At 33.3% G+C, this 19,427-nt stretch overlaps 1 protein-coding gene across 1 annotated transcript in view; it reads right to left on the minus strand.

Annotated features, from left to right (window-relative positions):
• LRP1B (LDL receptor related protein 1B) overlaps positions 1-19,427 on the minus strand; it is a 1,778,947-nt gene that overhangs the window by 445,932 nt on the left and 1,313,588 nt on the right. The window contains exons 37-41 of the mRNA XM_057745031.1: positions 18,743-18,872; positions 3,725-3,851; positions 3,438-3,589; positions 3,023-3,147; positions 1,389-1,760 (exon numbers count right to left, since the gene is read on the minus strand). Of these exons, the coding sequence (XP_057601014.1) occupies positions 1,389-1,760; positions 3,023-3,147; positions 3,438-3,589; positions 3,725-3,851; positions 18,743-18,872 (906 nt within the window). The remainder of the gene's footprint in view (positions 1-1,388; positions 1,761-3,022; positions 3,148-3,437; positions 3,590-3,724; positions 3,852-18,742; positions 18,873-19,427) is intronic.

Here is a 19,427-nt window from a genome sequence, read left to right on the forward strand (position 1 = left end):
TTTGATGTAAAGTATCTTTTTCACATAAGTAAACATGATTATATGCTGGATCTCACTAGTTATTAGATAAACATATTAACATAAGTTGACTTTTTAAAATATTAGTGATAAGCTAAAAAATTATAAAATCATTGTTGGCAAAAGTGTGGGAAAATAGGTCTTTTTTATAAACAGTTGATGAAAAGATAAAATGATATGGTCTTTTTAGAGAGAAATTTGACCAGTTATAAAAAATAAAATAAACACTGATTTTGCAATTCTATTTCTAGGAGTCTACACTAAAGAAATATTCACATGTATAAAAAAAATATTTTTGTGCACAAGTGTTCATTGTGACATTCTAGGTAATGATAGGACACCAAAAACAACCTAAATGACTATCAATAAGAAAATGGTTAAATAAATTAGTTTACATTTAGTACAGGATAGGTATGAGCTTTCAAAAGAACAAGATAGAGCTTTATCTTAAATAGCCTTAAAAACTTAAGATATATTGTAAGTGAAAAGAAGCAAGTGAATATTGGGTCATTACATTTTTGTAATTACAAATGATATACATACCTAAAGAAAATTCTGGAGGCATGACAGCTGTCACTTACGAGTAAGTAATGGAATTGATGTTGCAGTGATAAGGCAGAAACTTCATTTTAAAATCCATACTACTTGAATATTTTATAATAAATTTATATATTATTTTGCAATTTAAAAGGTAGTGAACAAGAGTGACTTCAGTATAGTGGAATTGGAAAAGTGGGGACTATATGGAAATTACACAGAGATAGAGAAGAGAGAGATGTTGAATGAGGAATATGAAGATAGTCCCTGTAAAAGTTGGATGATGGGAAAGAGGTGTTGCTAAATTATATAGACAATTCACACAATATTATATATGAGTCCTGTAAAATATTAAACGTTTTTTAAATAGTAGATCATTTCTTTAATAACATTGCTCAGCAAGACTATTATATACATATATGCACACAAACAAAAAATAATTTGATATTTGAGAAAATAAAATCCACCTAATATAATTATGTAGATATTCTTAAAGATATAATTTTACCCACTGAAAGAAAATAAAATTAGGAAGTTTTATACTGAAAAAATATTTCCATGAATTTTAATACACTTATTTATAAGAAACATTATAAAGGAAAATACTGAATATTCCATGATTAGAAGCTAATAATCATAATATGCATGCTGTACATGCTAGCAGCTAATTGCTTCTTTGACTTTTGGGGTTTGGATGATATAGTTTCACTCATTCTTGAACATAAACTCTAGGAAAATATAATTGCTACATGCAATTACCACTCTAATTTCTCTACAACTCCAAATGATACTCGTTTCCACCGAACTATTTAAAAACAAATTGTTGTACTTACTTTCAACAATTACTTGTCTGTCTTCCCAGTTATCTTTAATAAGCTGTATATTTCCAAAGTGTGCATCGCTGTAGAAGATTCGGTTTGTACCCTTTCTTCTTTGATTATAGTCAAACGCCAAGGCTATGACATTCTTGAAATAGCGTGGATTTTCATATGGCCTTATTGGTGAATTTAAATTGGTTTCATCAGAAAGATGTATACTTTTTAATATTGTTCTCCCTGAATACAGCAAATAGCCTTCATGCCTTAGGCAAGTAACTCCATCCTCTGCCAAATATCCATGGGCACAAGCACAAGCTCTCCGGGAATTTCCTCGATAAAGACAGAGTTGTTGACATCCCCCATTGTCCTTGGCACAAATGTTGGTCCCTAGGGAGAAGAAAAAGATACACACACATGTATGTGTGTGTTTTTTCTTTTATGTTCCAAATAGGTTTATTTTAGAAAAATATTAAAAATTTAATGTTGAATATTCTGAGTTTTTTATTCTTAATTTTTAGACTGGTCAGTAAAAAAATTTCAAACACTATAAAGTACTGTTTTTTTAATCACTCCAGTTTAAAACCTTGGATTTTTTATTTCAAAGGTCACATTCTTTTGCTTCCCTGACCATCCAAAGAGAAGCATAAAAAATTTCCCTTAATTAGCCAGTTAAGTGCATAACTTTTTGAAACTTGATACTGAGATTACAATAGGCTTTACATATTCTAATATTTGGTACAAGTAACTGATGCACTCAAAACATGAACTGAATTCACCAAAAAAAATGCACTATCTTAAACTCTGTGTCTATGAAGTGTATAATGTATCAAAGAAATTTATGGCTCCCATGTGCCCAACATCCTAAGCATATTGGGCATATTTTTTCCTCCAGTTTTGAGTGAAGATGTAATATGCTATTAAGAGTTCTACGTCAGACTAATTCTCCTCTATGAATCCATCATCCTTTCCAAAATGATCATACCTTCCTTTGATGTCAAGAAAATTAAGTACAATTTACATTAATGGACATTTAAAATGAACATTATCTTAATGGAAGTGATATTAAAAAAAATACCAAAATCACTGTCATATTAGTTTCAAAACATATTTTAAAGAAATGATGACTCTGGACATATTTCACACTAATAGCAATCTTCTGGAGTTATCGCTTTATATATTAAAATATAATCTGACATGAAGACAACCTTTTGGGCCAAGCAATGTGGCATGTTTAGTTCTAAATAAAGTTTGTGACTATATATATACACACACACACACACATACATACATACATTCTGAAAAAAAATTGGTTGCTTTTTACTCTAATATCCTAATTGTGCTTTGTATACTTCATTTAATATGTATATTTATCAAGTGTTTCTATATTTAGTCTAAACCTATCCTGAAGATATGCCAGGTGTATAACCTGTCCATGCACTGTCATCAAGGCAAAAATACCTATCCATGAACTATTACATATTCATTTCATTAGTCTGCTATAGGATTTTTGGAGGAATTTAGATGTTAAAAAAAATAGGGTCTTGAGGCTTAGGACTCATATGAGAATTAATCCCTAACTTAAATTTGATAAATGTTAAAAAAAGAGAAAGAAATAACATAAAATGTATTTATCAGATAAGAGTGCTGACCTTTCTCTCTTACTCGGTTAAAGATTTTAACCTCCTTCAGGTTGACTCCAAGACCCGTTCTCATGGTTACGGTTTCCGTGGCATCGTTCTTGTGGCCCCTTCTGATGGACCCGTTGGCATGTGCTCTGCCAAGAAGTTGAACACACATGATCAACAATCTTTAATTCAAATCAAGCCAGTTATTTAAGCTGAAGATAACAGATGGCCCAGCAGAAGGAAAGAAACCAACATTAGTCTGTGACATTGAAAGGGTTGAGCCTGGAATAGCAAGAGCAATTGCTTTTTCTGTGGAAATTACATGGTTTTGTGAGATCCTTTCTGTGACTTTGCTAAGGAATGGCTAACCCTACAAGGGTAAAGCAACTGAAGTAAAATAACATTTGGAGACTCAAGTACTTATGAAAAAATAAATTACCTGTCAGACCAGTAGATGTAAGCCCCAAAGACTGCAACCGAAAACATATCCACATTGCTCCCTGACAGCACCATCTCGCGATTCCCGCCAGTCTCAAGGTCAATTCTTTCTATCTTGTCTGTACGAGCATCACACCAGTACAATTTATTTTCCTAAGATCGATTGAAAAGTAATATTACAAGCTGTTTTTGATTATGTGTTTTATAAAGAAAATAAGAGAACACTAAAAGTGGACTAATGCAAGTTGGCAGTTAATACACTTTAAGTACTTAAGAAATCCAACAGACCTCATAGTCAATAGAGATGCCATTGGGCCACGCTATTCCCATGCTTACGAGGACAACCTTCTCTGAGCCATCTAAGCGAGCCTTTCCAATGCAGGGCATCTGTCCCCATTCAGTCCAGAACAAGTAGCTGAAATTAAATTGTTGGTTTATAGTAATATGCAGATAAACATAAAAATGAATTAATAATGACAGCAATAACATTCATACTAAAAACAAAAATACCTTTTAAAAATCAATATTTGCGTGTATTTGTAATAAAATAATTTTACTATAAAAATTTAACCATTCATATAAATCACAAAGAAGAATTTCCAAAATACCTTTTGTACATGCTACTCCCTATCCGAAATGCTTTTTTTCAATCTACTTGCTTACTTTTTTATATCTTATACATCATTTCCTTCAAGAAGCTTTCTGTGTTCTCTCTGATTATTGTACCATATACTCTGCTTCATAGCATGAATTAGAGTGGCAAATTTATGCTTGTATTTCTCTACAATGTTACTTTTTATTAATAGTTTTTGCTCCCATTAGACTTTAAGCTCAATGAGGACAGTGATCTTTTCCTTATTCACTATTACACTTACAATACTAGATAACTTATGAATACATACATGAATGCATTATAACTTTCAATTCTGTCCACTTAGATTGCTAAACAGATAGCTATTCTAATTTGAATTTTATAAGTTATCTTGTGAAGCCATCCTAAAACATGAATTCATACAAAGCAGACATTCTTATTTTAGTAATCTTGTAAGTGGAAGGGCTGTGAAAGAAAAGAAAATATAGAAGAAGGAAAATCCAGAGTATGCTGAAATAAAACATGTCAAAAAATGAAATGTTAAAAAACAGAAGGTACATAATGCATGCTTTCTTTCACCTACTCATTCAACAAATGTAATATTTATATTACAATATAGAAATTCATGCTTTCAGATAAATTGGATCCATACTTTTGGAGTTATGCCCATTGAAGTTTTATCCAGCTGTCAGATAACAGCAGTGACTAAAGTTTAGAAAAATATGGTAATCATTGATTGATTCAGGTAAAAATGGGTGTGTATTCTGTGCATATCCGAATACATATATAAGAGCAATCATACACAAGAAGAGAAAGTGAGACTGCATATAGAAAAAGCAAAGACCTACATTCACATTTTGTATTATTTATCCATGAAAAATGATAAACTACATAAAAGTATATGTATTTCCTTTATGCATATTGTTTTGATTTATTTTAAAAGTTAATTTTTTTCTCCCCTGAAAATGCTGTATAAAATAAATGCATTGGACTTTTACAACCAGAAAAACACGAGGTATGGCTGCAATCCCAAGTATATTAATCCTGAAGAAATTTTCACCCATATTTACAAGCTCTATAAATCTAAAAGGGAAAACTGTGTAGCAAGAAATCCAGCTAATATTTTATTGGTTAGATCTAGGTTGAAGTAGGGATGGAATAGCTATATTTCTATTAAAATTATGAATTTTAAATCTTTAAGGGACATTGTATTAAAAATTATTAAAAGTAAAATAACTACTTTAACCGAGAGGTAAAATGAGTTGCTTCATTTAACTTTTCAAGGAGAAATTTTAGCACTACTAATGACGTTAAAATGACCAGTCAGTCATTTATTAAGATGGCAGGGATGTCACACTATGAAGAAGGCATTTTGGGAACCAAGACAGATGCTCTTATTTTTTCAATCTGATTCTTGTCATCTACTTTTAATATACTCCAGAGTTCAAATATGGAAGGAAATGGGTATAATATACCTTTTATTTAATAGTAATCTGCTTTCAGATGTACTAAATGACTAATAAAAATATTATGTGGGGTGAGTAGGTCAAATCAGCCATTTAACATATTTAATTCTCACAACTTTGGAAACTGTGGTTCAGGAAGTTAATGATCCACAGTCACATGGCTGACAAGGGGACTGCACTCAGGCTTTACTAACCCAGGCCTGTATTTTCTTCTCTCTGTTTTCTCACCAAATAGAAATATAACAAAACAACATAACAGTCTTATATAAAATGTTATTTTCCCCTAGGTATAAGGAGTATAACAAAGATCTCCGTACTTAAAATACAAAACAAAACATGAAAAAGGTCTTAGTCTTAAAAACAAGTCTCTCTCTTTTCTTTTCCCCAGTAGTTACTATTTATTTTAAATTTGCAATACTTCCTGGCAGGAGGCTTAGATGAATGGCAACAAAATTAGGAATAAAAAAATTATTCAAAATAAAACTATCTTGAATACAGATTTTACTCAAATTTTCAGCAGTGAATTGACATACTGTCACAATACATGAAGCCAAAGCTGACTGCAGGCATCACTTTTATGGCTAAAATATTTATCAACTTAGTAAAAATAAAAGATTCTACACCTACCAAAATTAAGCAACATTTTATGAATGTCAGGCAAAGAATAATTTATTTTCTCCTTAAAGTGAAATGGAAAGTAAAGAATTGAGCAGAATTAGCACCTTGAGAACCTTTGGGAATAATAAACCAAATGTAGAAAAAGAACACTCTTTAACTTACAAAACTGCAGGAAGAAACTTATGAATAATTTAAGAATATAATTTACATAGATGTGCTTGAGATATCTTTAATGAACACAGATTCTTCATATCTAAACATGATCTTTAGCAATGGGAAGAAATGAAATTATTTTTCACTGGTTTTTGAGACTCCATGGAAATTAAGATTCACTGATGGCATTTCAAATTGATGTTGTTCCCATTTGAGTTCAAATTTTGCTGTAGTGAAGTGCTTGTTGGAGTATATGATATAGACAAGAAAATTGCCTTTAGAGTATTAGGTTGGTTAATCTAGCTCTGAAAATACTTTTCAAGGCTATAGCAGATGCAGAAATTTTCAAAATTGTCAAAATCAAATGCTGTATTGTACAATTGAATTTCTCTGGATAATAATTTGTTCTACACTTAAAATTCCCTTATTTACAGAAGCTTACAATTACAGAATTTAGAAACAGGAAATTTTAAAAAAAAGACATTCAAAAGTGGTTTGAAGGATTATAGAAATACTATTAGAAATCATCATAACACAAATAACCCTATTGTCTTACTTAGAAGTTCTTGCCAGGAAAATGTGCAAAGAATACATAAGTTAACTTCCAATTAATTATTGATATTTGGATAATAGGTAAAAGGCTCCATTTGGTAGTGCTGGAGTTCCCAAAGGCCTAGCATACACTTACTGGTCCCCAAAAGTTTTTAAATTTATTACATGACGATTGTACTAATGTCAGAATTAGTTTACACACAGATGTGCTTATAAAAGAAAACAAATGTTTTTATGTCACAATTAGATTCTAGCTGGAAAATATACTTTCAAGGTACTATAAATGTTCTTGAATAATTTCAAATAATTATTTTTGGGGAAATAAAGCTAACATGAAAACTAAGCTCCAAATTTGGTGGGGAAAGAGCAAAGGAGTATGGGCGAGAAAGAGAAGAACAAACGTGTCTAAACTGTTAATGAAATAGTATTAAATGTGATTCTTTTATTTTAAAAATGTGAACAATAGTGAAAAGCCACTAATTTGAATCAATCATTTTCTTTTAAGGTTCTTTTCTTTGACTGCTAAACTGTTTCCCTAGAGCATAGATCTGAGTTGCAATTTTTACAATAAATTTGCTATTTCTTCCTATTCCTATCTATTCCCTAAGACAGTATGATATAGATACTTTATCAGATATGCTAGAGAAAACCTGAAATAACCAAAAATCGCCATGCTGGCACAAAAATGAAGATCACGTAATTCTCTTATGTAGGCAGTTGCCTTGGTTGAAAAGAGAATCAAGAATGTTATTGCGTCCTCTGCTACAGTAGGTGTCAATAGTGTCTTAGTTTATCTGCAAAAAATAAGATTATATATATATATATGTTATATATATATATATAAAAGGAATAGTAGCTTAGCCAATTGACTAGACTCACTTAAAACATTAATTGAATACTTGTAGGCCAGCATGTCAATGTCTCCATCTTCAGGCCAAAGCACAAGCAAAATAATATAATACTGTCAAAGTCTGAATACATTTCATGAATATGTGAATTGACATCCTTCATCCCTTATGAGGAATATGCTGTATTCCTCTGTTCCTCTGAGGGCATCTTCACATTTCCTTTTTCTTCATTTATGTGCAGTTTTTGTTTTGAGAAAGTGTTACATGCCAATCCCAAATCACTTTTCAAGCCTTGAATGTGTTACTACTGCTTAGAGGCCCCTGAAATATAAAAAGAACTCAACCACAGATAGCAGAACACTCTGCTAAAAGGAAGAGAGTCTAGAGACAATATAACCTTGAATACTACTTTCTAATTTTTTTTCTTGACAGTGGTTTGGTGGATGATTCTCAAATGTATTCTTTCACTGAAGTCATGCACTCATTCAACAAATATTAATTAGGTACCTATTAAGTGCTAGTAACTGATAATATGAAATGGATTGGACTTAGTGACCCTTATGAAGGTCACTGTTTAATAGCAGAGGCAGATGGGTAAATAAAGAATTACCTGAGAAAAATGCTAACAGCGATGCTTAAAACTTGCTAATTGTAAGTCTCTATATGTCATGAAAATAGGGGCTTCAACGCTGAAATTGTGGTAATGCTGTGGTGAGAAAAGTTATCATTCCTACAAACAGCTTCAGAAATAAACTTCCCCTTGAAGCAAAATAAAGATACAGGCCATCTGGATTGTTCTCTCTTTACATTTAAGCTTAAAAATCATTTTTAAGTTATTATTTGTTCTTCAGGTCTTGTTCTGGTTTTTGCTACTCTTAAATTTTACATTAATTCCCTCTTGACTCATTACTTTCTAATATGAATAATTATGTAAAACAATGATTATGTGTGTGTCCATCCAACACTAGAGAAGTATGGAGAAAAAGGCTTTAGAAAGAAGACTTTCTTTGGCATCTGTAATTCCATAACATGTTAGGCTTATCACCCCATATTATATTTTTAATTCCTTATTTTATGTATCTACTTACACCCTACCTCCTTGCCTGTCCTTTCAACACATATGTACATTTACATATACACTTACATGTACATATAGGATATTAGTTTGCTATTTACATGGTTTAACAATGGTTTTCTTGAGTGAATGGTCCATCTTTTATTCTCTTTTGGTATCTTCAATATATAATATTTGATGTTTCCCTATATTCTATGAATTTTCCTATGAAATATTTAACACTGAGATGCCTGAGCCTCGACTCCTAGTGCTCATGAGTTGATTTGGAATTCTTTAAATATTACACAGAACATTTTAATTTGTTTCATGGACCCCAAACCATCTTATACATCAGACATAGGCAACCTATCCTGGACATCCCACGTCCAAACATACTGAGGAATTTCCTATAGGCAAAGAGAGAAAGGGATGTCTTAAACTTCTATTTTACCCTTTACCACAGTTTTATTGGTCAGATCCCTTAAGAAATCAGGAAAAGGTCCTACATTTTTGTGTGGCTATTGCTGGTCTCCATTCTACATGGCTTTGGTGGTCTGGGCCAGGGGCTCCCTCTTACAATGGCAAGTGGCATGACCTTTCTGGCTGCTCTTTCTCCTCCACCAGCTCATAGCTGCAGTGACAGCCCAGGGCATCTTGATCATTTCTAGTCCTTCTTTGCTCTTTTTAGCGGGAGAGGTAAGAGCCAAGATTTATGTTTAGAGGGTAACAAATGACAACAAAGCATATTGGGAAAAAATAGGTAAAACCTAACTATCTTTGAAAGAGGAGTGTCTACAGCAGAATTTTTAGGAAAATTCCTAATGAAAAATATGAGGGTGAATCAAAAATTATTCGCACTCCAGTTATATTAAAACTTCTACCCCCAGAGTGTGGGTAATTTTTGATTCACCCTCATAGCATCACACTCTTCTTTCATTTGTCTTTATAATTTGTTTGTATTCCTCTCTCAGAGACTTGTAGAAAAAGGTGACTGTGATTTGGGGAATAATTGTGGAATTTCCGAGTTACTCGACCATCATGGTATATTAATATTATAAACTAGCACCCTAATTCCACCACTATTTCTATGGCAAACTATTTTAATTTGTTCTTTTTTATGTGTCACCTTGCCTTCAGATGCAAAACATATTGATACTTTAGGAGATGGTGTTAAACTATGTTATAGTTTTGCTATCTCAACAGATGTTAAACTGTCATTCAAGACCTTATGTATATTATTGAGCTTATTCCAAAAGCATATGTATATATATTCAATCAAAGACCATTTACAATATGTACTTTTTGAACACCAAGATCCTATGTAAAGCTGAATCTTTGCCATGGAAAGAAATACTTTTAAGAAAGTCATTTATGGTCGCAGAGATACAAAGCTAAATTAAGAGAGGCAATGTAGATCCTCCTAGTGCCTAAAAAGAAAAAAAAAAGTCACAGAGTATTTGTGCTTCACTTAGAGATCATATATCATGGGAGGTTAACCAACTTTTTTGGTATCATACTGTGACTTTCTATGCATTTTGTTGTTGTTGTGGGTAGAAAATGACTTTTTAGCATAAAGAGATTATTACACTTTAATTTTTTTAAAGAGAGTGAGGCCTTACCAAAAAAATAAGTCAACGGGAGAAACTGAATTTTCAAGCTGAACTAAATTCACATAAACTTTCTATTTTCCATTTGGATACATTTTAAAAGACCTCAAGTCTCTATTGTTCAAAAACAGACTCCATGCCCACTTTTCAAGGCACATTTATATCTTGGATTCAGCTAATTTACTCCATTATGGTTCACATTTTCCCTTGGCAATACCACCTGCCATATTTTAACTTCAAACAGAATATTAAAATGCTGTACTTTATTCCTATGATATGAATTTTGACACTTAAATATCTATGTAATATTACCTGGAAATCATTGTTTGAATAACTTTTACATAGAGTGGTCATTTATAAGCTCTTCCCCACTGCCACCCCTGAACTCGTCAGTAAACATGTAGATAAGGTATTGGAAGACACATATCACTAATATTTCCAAGCAGTAATAAACATTTCCTGAAAGTAAATGTAACATTTAAAAAGGTATATCAATTCTTAACTATGAATTCTGAAAAATATCTATCCATGTGACAATTAATATTGAAGAAAAGTTTTTAAGAAGTAAAGATAGAGAAATAATATTTAAATATTGTTATACATGCCAAAGATTTCTTGTTCTATGGGATGAAATGTAAATCTTGTTTGGGGGGCTCAAAATGAATAAATCAGAAGTGTTTACTGAGCTCCTCCAGCTACGTTAGTGCTGAGCTCAGAGTCACAATGGAGAGAAATGGAAAATCTAAGAGACAGCTGGAGGGAAGGAATGACAGGATTTACAGGCAGATGGAAATAGGTGATGAAAACCTGTGGAAAGTCTAAAGTAAGTTTCAATCTTGTCAGGACAAAAGGACCATAGCACAAAAAGAGATGCCATGGTTAGGAAAGAAAGTCAGTGGATGAAAAATAGGAGGACATGGCAAGTTTCAGTGAGGGTTGGATGTTCAAATAAATCCTTTCTCAAGGAAATTATAAATATAAGTAAAGGAATGAAGATGATATATTGGATATAATGCAGTGGTTGAAGTCAGAAACATGAAAATATATTTAAAAGATAAATATAGCAAGAGAGAAAATAACATACAAAGTTTTAAATGAGGAGAGAGATGCTCAGAAGAGACCTACAAGGCTCAGAGGAAATATATGGAAGGGGTCAGAGAGAACAAGATGACTCAGAGTTAAAGACAGTAACAGAAAAAATAAACTCTTGAGTGGATAAACAATGGCGAAATATCAAGGAGAAGGCAAGGGGTATGAAACCTGACAAAAAAATCTGGATTTGGCTACGGATAAATTTAGAAATTCCTGGAAAGAACTAAACCTGAAAACTCACTTCAGAAGTTCAATGAAGAGACAATGGATACAGGTCTCTCTCGTCTAAGAAGTTGAGAAGTAAACATGCAGAGAGAAATAAGATATTATTTTTTTTTTCAAATAAGAGGGATCTGAGCCTATTTGAAAGCAAAGGGAAGGGCTTCATTGAAAGGAATAAGTTAAAGATGATAGAAGAGTTATTGCAATGAGTTGCCTGAAGAAATAGATGCCATTGTGTCCAGAATAAAAGTGAAGTAGATTTAAGTCAGAAAAGAGTTTTCTCTGATGTTAAACACACTTATTTCAAAACATTCACATTATGAATTTGTACATTCCATTTTCCCTTACCACCACACAGTCATTTTATAACCACCACCAAATCCATTGAACTGCTTTACTAATCACTGACAACTGTGTCTTCCTCCTCACTGCTGACATACTTAGGGACTTCATGGCTCATGTTGATAATCCTGTGAACATCCCAGCTCATTCTTCCTCATCTTTATCTGTTCCAGGGACCTTCATCTCTCTTTTGCCTCTGCCTGAATAAGCAAGGCCACAAACTCATCTTAATTATCATGTGGAAATGCTCTATTTCTAATTTCGCTAAGTCTGAAATCATCTTAATTTATAGCTGTCTTGGTCATCATATCTGCTGAGAATTATTAACTCTTGACTCCTTCTCTGATCTCCTGTTCTTGGTTTCCCTCCATCTCATCACTGGTTTCTAGGCCTCACCTCCTGATTGGCAACTCATGGTTACTCCCTTACATTTGCCAACTTTAAATCTGTCACCACCTACTCTCTTTTTGGCCCATTTTTTCCCCCATTTTTTTCACTATTGCTGAGTTGCCAAACATATTACTCAAGGTCATATAAATATCCCATTAATGTCTAGAAATCCATTCCAGCTGAACTCATGATGCTTGGAATCTTTTTATTCATGTTGTATTTGATTCATATTCTATTTGTCACAATAGTTTCAGTAAAACTTACCTATTTATTTAAAGCTGCAAACTCTCTCATATCAACTATCACTTACGATTTTCTTGAATTTCACTAATTTTAACCTCTAAAATATATTCTGTTGTTACATTGTTTCTTCTTTCACTCCATCTCCAAAAGTAGAAGGAGAAGAGAACTTTCCCTAACTTAATCCTCCCATTCAAATTTACCTCATTTAATCTTCCCAACAACCAAAAAGGATATAGGCAATTGAGATTAAGATACTTCAAAAGATCTCAAAGGTAGGAAGTGTCCAAGCTGGGCTTCCAAACCGTAGTGGACACTGCTGGTGCTTCCCTTAGACATCCTCAGATCCTGTTTGCTGTTTCTGTGTACTCCAGTGCACAGTTCCTATGTCCTTTTGTTTTCAGTAGCTCACACAGGCAACTTTCTTCAGAGGACAGCTACTAGAATCTCTTCTTCCACAAGTAGTGCTGAGAGCCAGAAATCTTGGAAGTGTATGTCTCCCCAGGGTTGCCTTTATCCAATGAATAATTGGGTAAAAGTTTGAAACCAAGCTCCTTTGTTAAGTGAGGTTTACCCTCCGAAGCTTTCCAAGGCATGTCTGAGGTCTAGACTTTGCTCATAGTTGACCCTTTGCTTGGTCCCTTTCCAATCTGGCTTCTCCTGACGTGAATTCTCATTCCAGGATCTGTTTTTCAGAGATACCTGATTTAAGATGCAAATCTTGTCTTTCTGCTATCTGTCCTCCACTCTTCCTGTTCCATCCTATTGCTTCTCCCTTGACAAGGTTCCTCCTGCACCCCCTGGAATCTGTCTCCTCTTTACATGCATTTTTTCTACCCCTCTGCCTATGAATATGTACAATATTCCCTGACCCCATACTAAGAAAAAACTTTCCTTGTACTCTACTATCTTCTTAAACCTTCTGTTTTTCCCTCTTTTCCTGCACTGTCCAAGTTTCTGTCACTGTAGTCTAAATATTCTGGCTCTACTTTCTAATTATCTTTCACTTATTAATTCTTTATATTTGGCTTCTGCTCTTGCCAACCTCCTGAAATTCATAACAATTAAAAATGTCATCCTGATCATCAATTGCATGTTCTGTCTTCTGCTTTTCTCTCTCCTAATCTCTTTCCCGTGGGCACATTCTTTTTCCTAAAACTCTCTTCCCTTGATTTTATGATACAGTGATTTTTCTGAGGACTTGAAATGGCTTTTTTCCTTTTTATTTCTTTTGCCTTATTGTTAATTTTCTTTTTTCTCCTCTTAATCATTTGATCCCCTAACTATAAATATTTTTCATTTTTGTCCGTAGACTTCTTTTTCCTGTAGTCTTCCTTGGATAATTTCATCCAATACCATGGTTTATTGCAGAGCCTGAACTCTGTTGGAATAAGTAGGAATGACAATATTTATTCAACTCCTGATTCTATTTATGCTCTCCTAAATATCTCTTTTCAAGAATTTGCTATCTCAGGAAGAATCCATGATTTCCAAGATAATTCTAGTTAAAATATAGAATGATATTGTTAAGATTAATTCTCATGCATAAAAGGCTAGATCTTTCTAAATCCAAACTTAAATCTCATATTTATTTTAAAAATCTTCTTCCCTCTTTCTAACTTTGATCTGACTCCTCCTGGCCTGAGGACTTGCAGTGAAAAAGTCACACAATTTTTCCATGTACTGCTCTTTTCTATTTATTTTAGTCTCCCACTTATATATTTGCCTCTGGCTCTCTCTCCATTAGTTGGTTTGAGGGCTGAGAAAGAACCCTTCCTCCTCCTCCATAACACTCTCCCTGGGATGATAAAGAACCATTTCTAAGCATTCCTTAGTTTAAAGAATGCTACAAGTTCAATAAACTCTCATTATACTTCTGCTCTCTGCTTTTGTGGATTGTTTGGGGCCGGGGGAAGGCTAAGGAGAGAGGGTCCTGGACCAGTTTATGTTTCACTTAGTAAACTGGGGACGGAGTCATCATAATAATATTTTTTAAATGTGGGGAATCCTTTTGCCAATTGTATGGCCCCAACTATCTTCCAGCTACATTACCTACTCTTTCCTACATGCACCTTGTATACTTTTGCTCTTGGCAATGGCCTTTGCTTTGCCACTACTAACTTTTTTAATTATTCTATTTCTTCTTCATATACACCCCCTCCATCTCAGAAACCTTTCTCCTTCAAGTCTCCTCCATAAAGCCTCTACTAATCACTACCACTGCTGCTACTACCCTTGCTTTTACAACCTACTCTAATCATATGCTATCTCCTTTTTCTGAAAATTTAACGTAATTTTATAATAGTCGTATGAAAATTGTCACTTTAACATGAAATTTAGATATGAGATTTAAGGTTGAGTTATATCAATCTAGTATTTTTATGCCCCCAAATTAGTCTTACTTTACATTATGAGACTATTTTTTAACTGAAATTTTGTACTTCTTTAAAAGTTTAAACAGAAAACTCATTATGAACAGAAGCTATATCTTATTTATACTGTCATACTTTACAGCATCCACTTGTTCCTTTCACATAGTCAGTAGTCCAATTTTGTCAAGATATACTGAATTAAGGGCTGAGGAGGAGAGGGAGACATCCTGATATGACCTGGTTCCCATTATGTAGCACTCAAGGAGTGTTCATTGAATAAACTGACAAAAAAGTGAAGTACATGTAGGTTTTTTTGCCCGATGTCCTCAATCACCCTAGAGAGAAGTAGGTATAGTTATATGCTAAGATGACCGTACAAAAGGTACTTAAAAAAAGGTCAGAATAACAACTTGAGGGCATAGACTAGGTTTTAACAGAATGCAAAAGAAAATACAGATCAACAAGTTAGCAGCAAGAGGCCTGTTAAATTGAACTGCATGAATCGATAATAGGCCAGGCACAAGAGGTTCTCTACGATAAAATGAAGTGTTGGACTTATTATAAATATGACAGGAAGAAATTTCTTATTTGAAACAAACCCATTTCCTGTGTATCTATGATACTTCAAAACATCAGATTATATTTGTTCCTAGCATCAGAATAACTGTCCAGTTCACGGTCCAGTAATTGATCAGTTTTTTTTTCATTGAGGGTATAATGATTTATTGCTTAATTATAAAGTAAAAATAAAAAAGAGATTTAAAAAATATCATCACATTGGAAGAGGACATTTTTATATTCAAGTTTACGGGTGTGATGTGGACACACTAAACTGAGTCATGTGTTTCGTTCTTGGAACGAAACAAACATACCTTCCCTCAACATTCTTAATCTGTACTGGCAAGGGTCCATGGGCATGCAGTGTGAGCAAGAGAAGGTACCAGGGAAGTCAGACCCAACTCAAAAATTGTAAAAATCTTTTCCTAATTTTTCCAGCATTTTCTTATTATTGTTTATTCTCTCTTTCACTTATAGTTCTAATCTTTAATTTTTCATTATAATTTTATGCTAAAACTTAAAACTGTTTTCTTATATGCTTGATTTTTTGGTTATTAATTTCTGTAATGCTTAACACTATATATGTACATCTATACATAAATATAGAAAGAGAGCATGTAACACACACACATACATACACACATAATGTAGCATAATCTTTGGAGTTTAGAAAAACTCCAGGTATCATGTTAATGAGAGAGTAATATATTTTTAATTGCTGACTCAATTTCCTTATCTATAATTGGAGGAAATAACTCCACTCTAGGTTTGTTGTAAGCTTTTAAACAGAGTGAAAGGGGGCCCACTGGTGAATTCTGAGCAAAGAAGAGACAGCTACTCACATTTTGGAAGGATCATTAGGCTACTACATGAAGAATAGGCTGTAGGAATTCAAGAGTAAAAGACGGTAACCTACAATCCAGACATGTTGGCATGAGTGATAACAACTCAGACTAGGGTCATAGCAATGATAATTGTGAGAAGTAGGCAAAGCATAAATGTGTTTCGAAGCCAAAGGTAACAGAATTCCTGGTATATTTGAACATAGGATATGTGAGAGAGATACCAAAGATGTCATATTGTCTCTTTGAAACTCATCTCAAATCATCCCTAGTACTAATAGAAACTCAAGTTTGTTCAGATATTCAGAGTATACTGTTTTGTCTGGGACCTTATCCTAGCCCAGATGATGAAACATAACTTATCTAAATATGTCAGGATATTCTCTCCCCTTTGGCTATTGACTGATCTAAGGAGGGCATGTAACCCATTTCTGGCTAAGAAAAAAACAAAGCAATTAACATGAAGACCTTTCTCTTCCCAAATAAAACAGTACAGTCTAGCAAGAAGAAGGTTTCCTTCTGTCTCCCTTCTCTTTTCTTAGGTGTAAACATACTCTCTGAAGATATATCAAGTGTGCTGTCACAATGGGGCCATAGCATCAAACACAGGACAAAATATAACCTAGTAAAGGTGGTAGTTGAAAAGGGAGAAAGAAAAGCTCCTACAGATTTAACACATTCTAGTTAAATTATGTTATTTGTATACCAGAGCATTCCTAACCAAGGCAGCTATTTCAATTTTTATATTGTAAACTTAGTTTTAGCTTGAAGTGTGACACATTTGTTGGCATTATTTCTCTCTCCTATGTCAACCTTCTTTGATTCCTCTTTCACTGTCCTGATAGCATGACTTAATTTTGTAGCATTTGTCAAGAAAGTGAAGTCAGTAATGAAGCTGGAAAAAGTACATACAACATATAACAAATAGGAAAGAATGTAGACTTTCATGAGAGTTGATCTGATGTTTTACATAGATTGACTTCATCATAAATCAGTGTGCCTTATACTTGTTTATCTAATACACCTTTGTGTGACCACCACGGCTTCACTTTTTTCCACTCCAAAAGGCACAGGAGTTTAATTAACATAAAAATAACCACTTTTAAAAAACTCTAAAGTAATAATAGCAATGCAAGAAACACAATAGTGAGCAGTAATATAAAATTTTACAATATGACCGCTTTTATATTATTGTATCAGTCAGCAACTTATTCTTCACCAACTGTACCAAGCTCTGAAGATACAGAAGTAAACCAAACACACATGGCTCTTTTCATAGAGTTTCAGCAAAGAAGAGAGACATTATCCAGTCCAGTGAAAAACAGTGCTACTAAGCAAATAAATATAAATAAATAAGTAAATCTTAGTGCACAGAATTTATAAAAATGAAAGTACTGGGTGCACTGGTATTGTATAACAGAATGACAGAATCTGTTTGCAAAATCAGGGAAAGATAAATAAAATTTATCAAGGTAAAATCAGGAAGGAGAACGTTGCAGATAAAGGGAAGAAGCTGTTCAAAGAGTGAGAGTGGAAGAGAATAGGAAATATTTGAAAATATTTCAAAAAAACTATGAAGTCCAACAGAGATTGACTGAGATAGCAAAGAGGCAGGAGCTGGAGTTAGAGGCTGAAAATTTATACAGGGCCTGATTAAGAAGAACTGTAACAGAAATTTCAGACTCTCGTGAGGTTAGGAGATCAATTGGGAAGTTATTGCAGTGGTATCTGTGTGGCACAAAAACGGATTTAATCAGGGTGGAGGTAGTGAAGACAGAGGACGGTAGATTGATAATATTTGGAAGAAAAAAATCAGCAGAATTTGGTGTCAGCTTGAATTGATTTCAATTTTAGGTATATACAGTTTGGGTATCCAAACAGAAAAATGGAAGTGTCAAGAAGACAGGTAGACATACTTATCTGGAAGTGAAGAAGTAAAAAAAAAGTTTGGGATGAACATGTTGATATGGCAATTATAGGTACATAAAGGGAAATTGAAGCTTTAGAAATACTGGAGAATGAGGTTGGCTATCAAACAGTTATTTCATTCATTCAGCAAAAAATTGAGTACCTAATATGTAAACAGTTCTAGGGGAGAACTTTAAATTGATAATCTAGAAAAATGTTGGTGTGCGCATTTGGATTTACACACACATTAAAGAACAGCATAATAACTGTGACCCCATCAAATATGTACAGAAATATACATGACAAAGTGAAAATAAACTTCTGCTTAGGTAAGATATTTTTGAGATTTGTTTCAGACGTTATGATTAAAAACAAATATTAATATCAATTTCTGGATTTTACTTTTAATTTCACTTAAAACCCCCAAATATATGTAAATGTTAAATTTACCCTTTTTCTGGGTGCACAGCTATAGATCTTGGTTGATCCAGGCCTTGGGAGATAATTACATAACGAAAAGAGCCATTGAGTCTTGCAACTTCAATTAAGTTGAAACCATGATCTGTCCAATATATGTTACCTAGAAAAAAATACAGACGTGTATAATACAGTTGTGAGAAAAAATAATTTCTTAATTACAGTAAAAATTAACTTTCTGAGCATTCACATGACTGTTAAGAAATTATTTACTACCTGTATTCTTTTTCAATATGTGCATTTCCTAAGAAGAAAGCTATAAATAAACTAATATGCAAATATTTCTTAATCTCACACATCTGTGGTTTAAACCATATAATGATACATTTATATGTCAAAAACAAAATGAAATTTCTCTCACCTGAAGAAGGGCTCTATTTTCATTTTCTACTAACTTCAGGCAAAAGAGAACTTCTAACACTTTTGTTTACCAGCCTCGTGGGGCTCTCAGGAGGTTCGGGCAAAGTTAATACTACATAATCTACTTCTACATAAAAACACTTATCCAAAGGCTCAAAAGCATTAGAAAGAGTGAAGCCAAAAGCAAAAGAGACTACCCCTGTGGCTAGAAGTAAAAAACAACAACAACAAAAAACTGTTATGAGTCAGAAACAGAATTTTTATGAAGCAGATTCAGCCCCTAACAAGATAGGTGTGA

This window comes from Hippopotamus amphibius, chromosome 8, assembly GCF_030028045.1.
Source record: "Hippopotamus amphibius kiboko isolate mHipAmp2 chromosome 8, mHipAmp2.hap2, whole genome shotgun sequence".
NCBI classification, from domain to species: Eukaryota; Metazoa; Chordata; class Mammalia; order Artiodactyla; family Hippopotamidae; genus Hippopotamus; species Hippopotamus amphibius.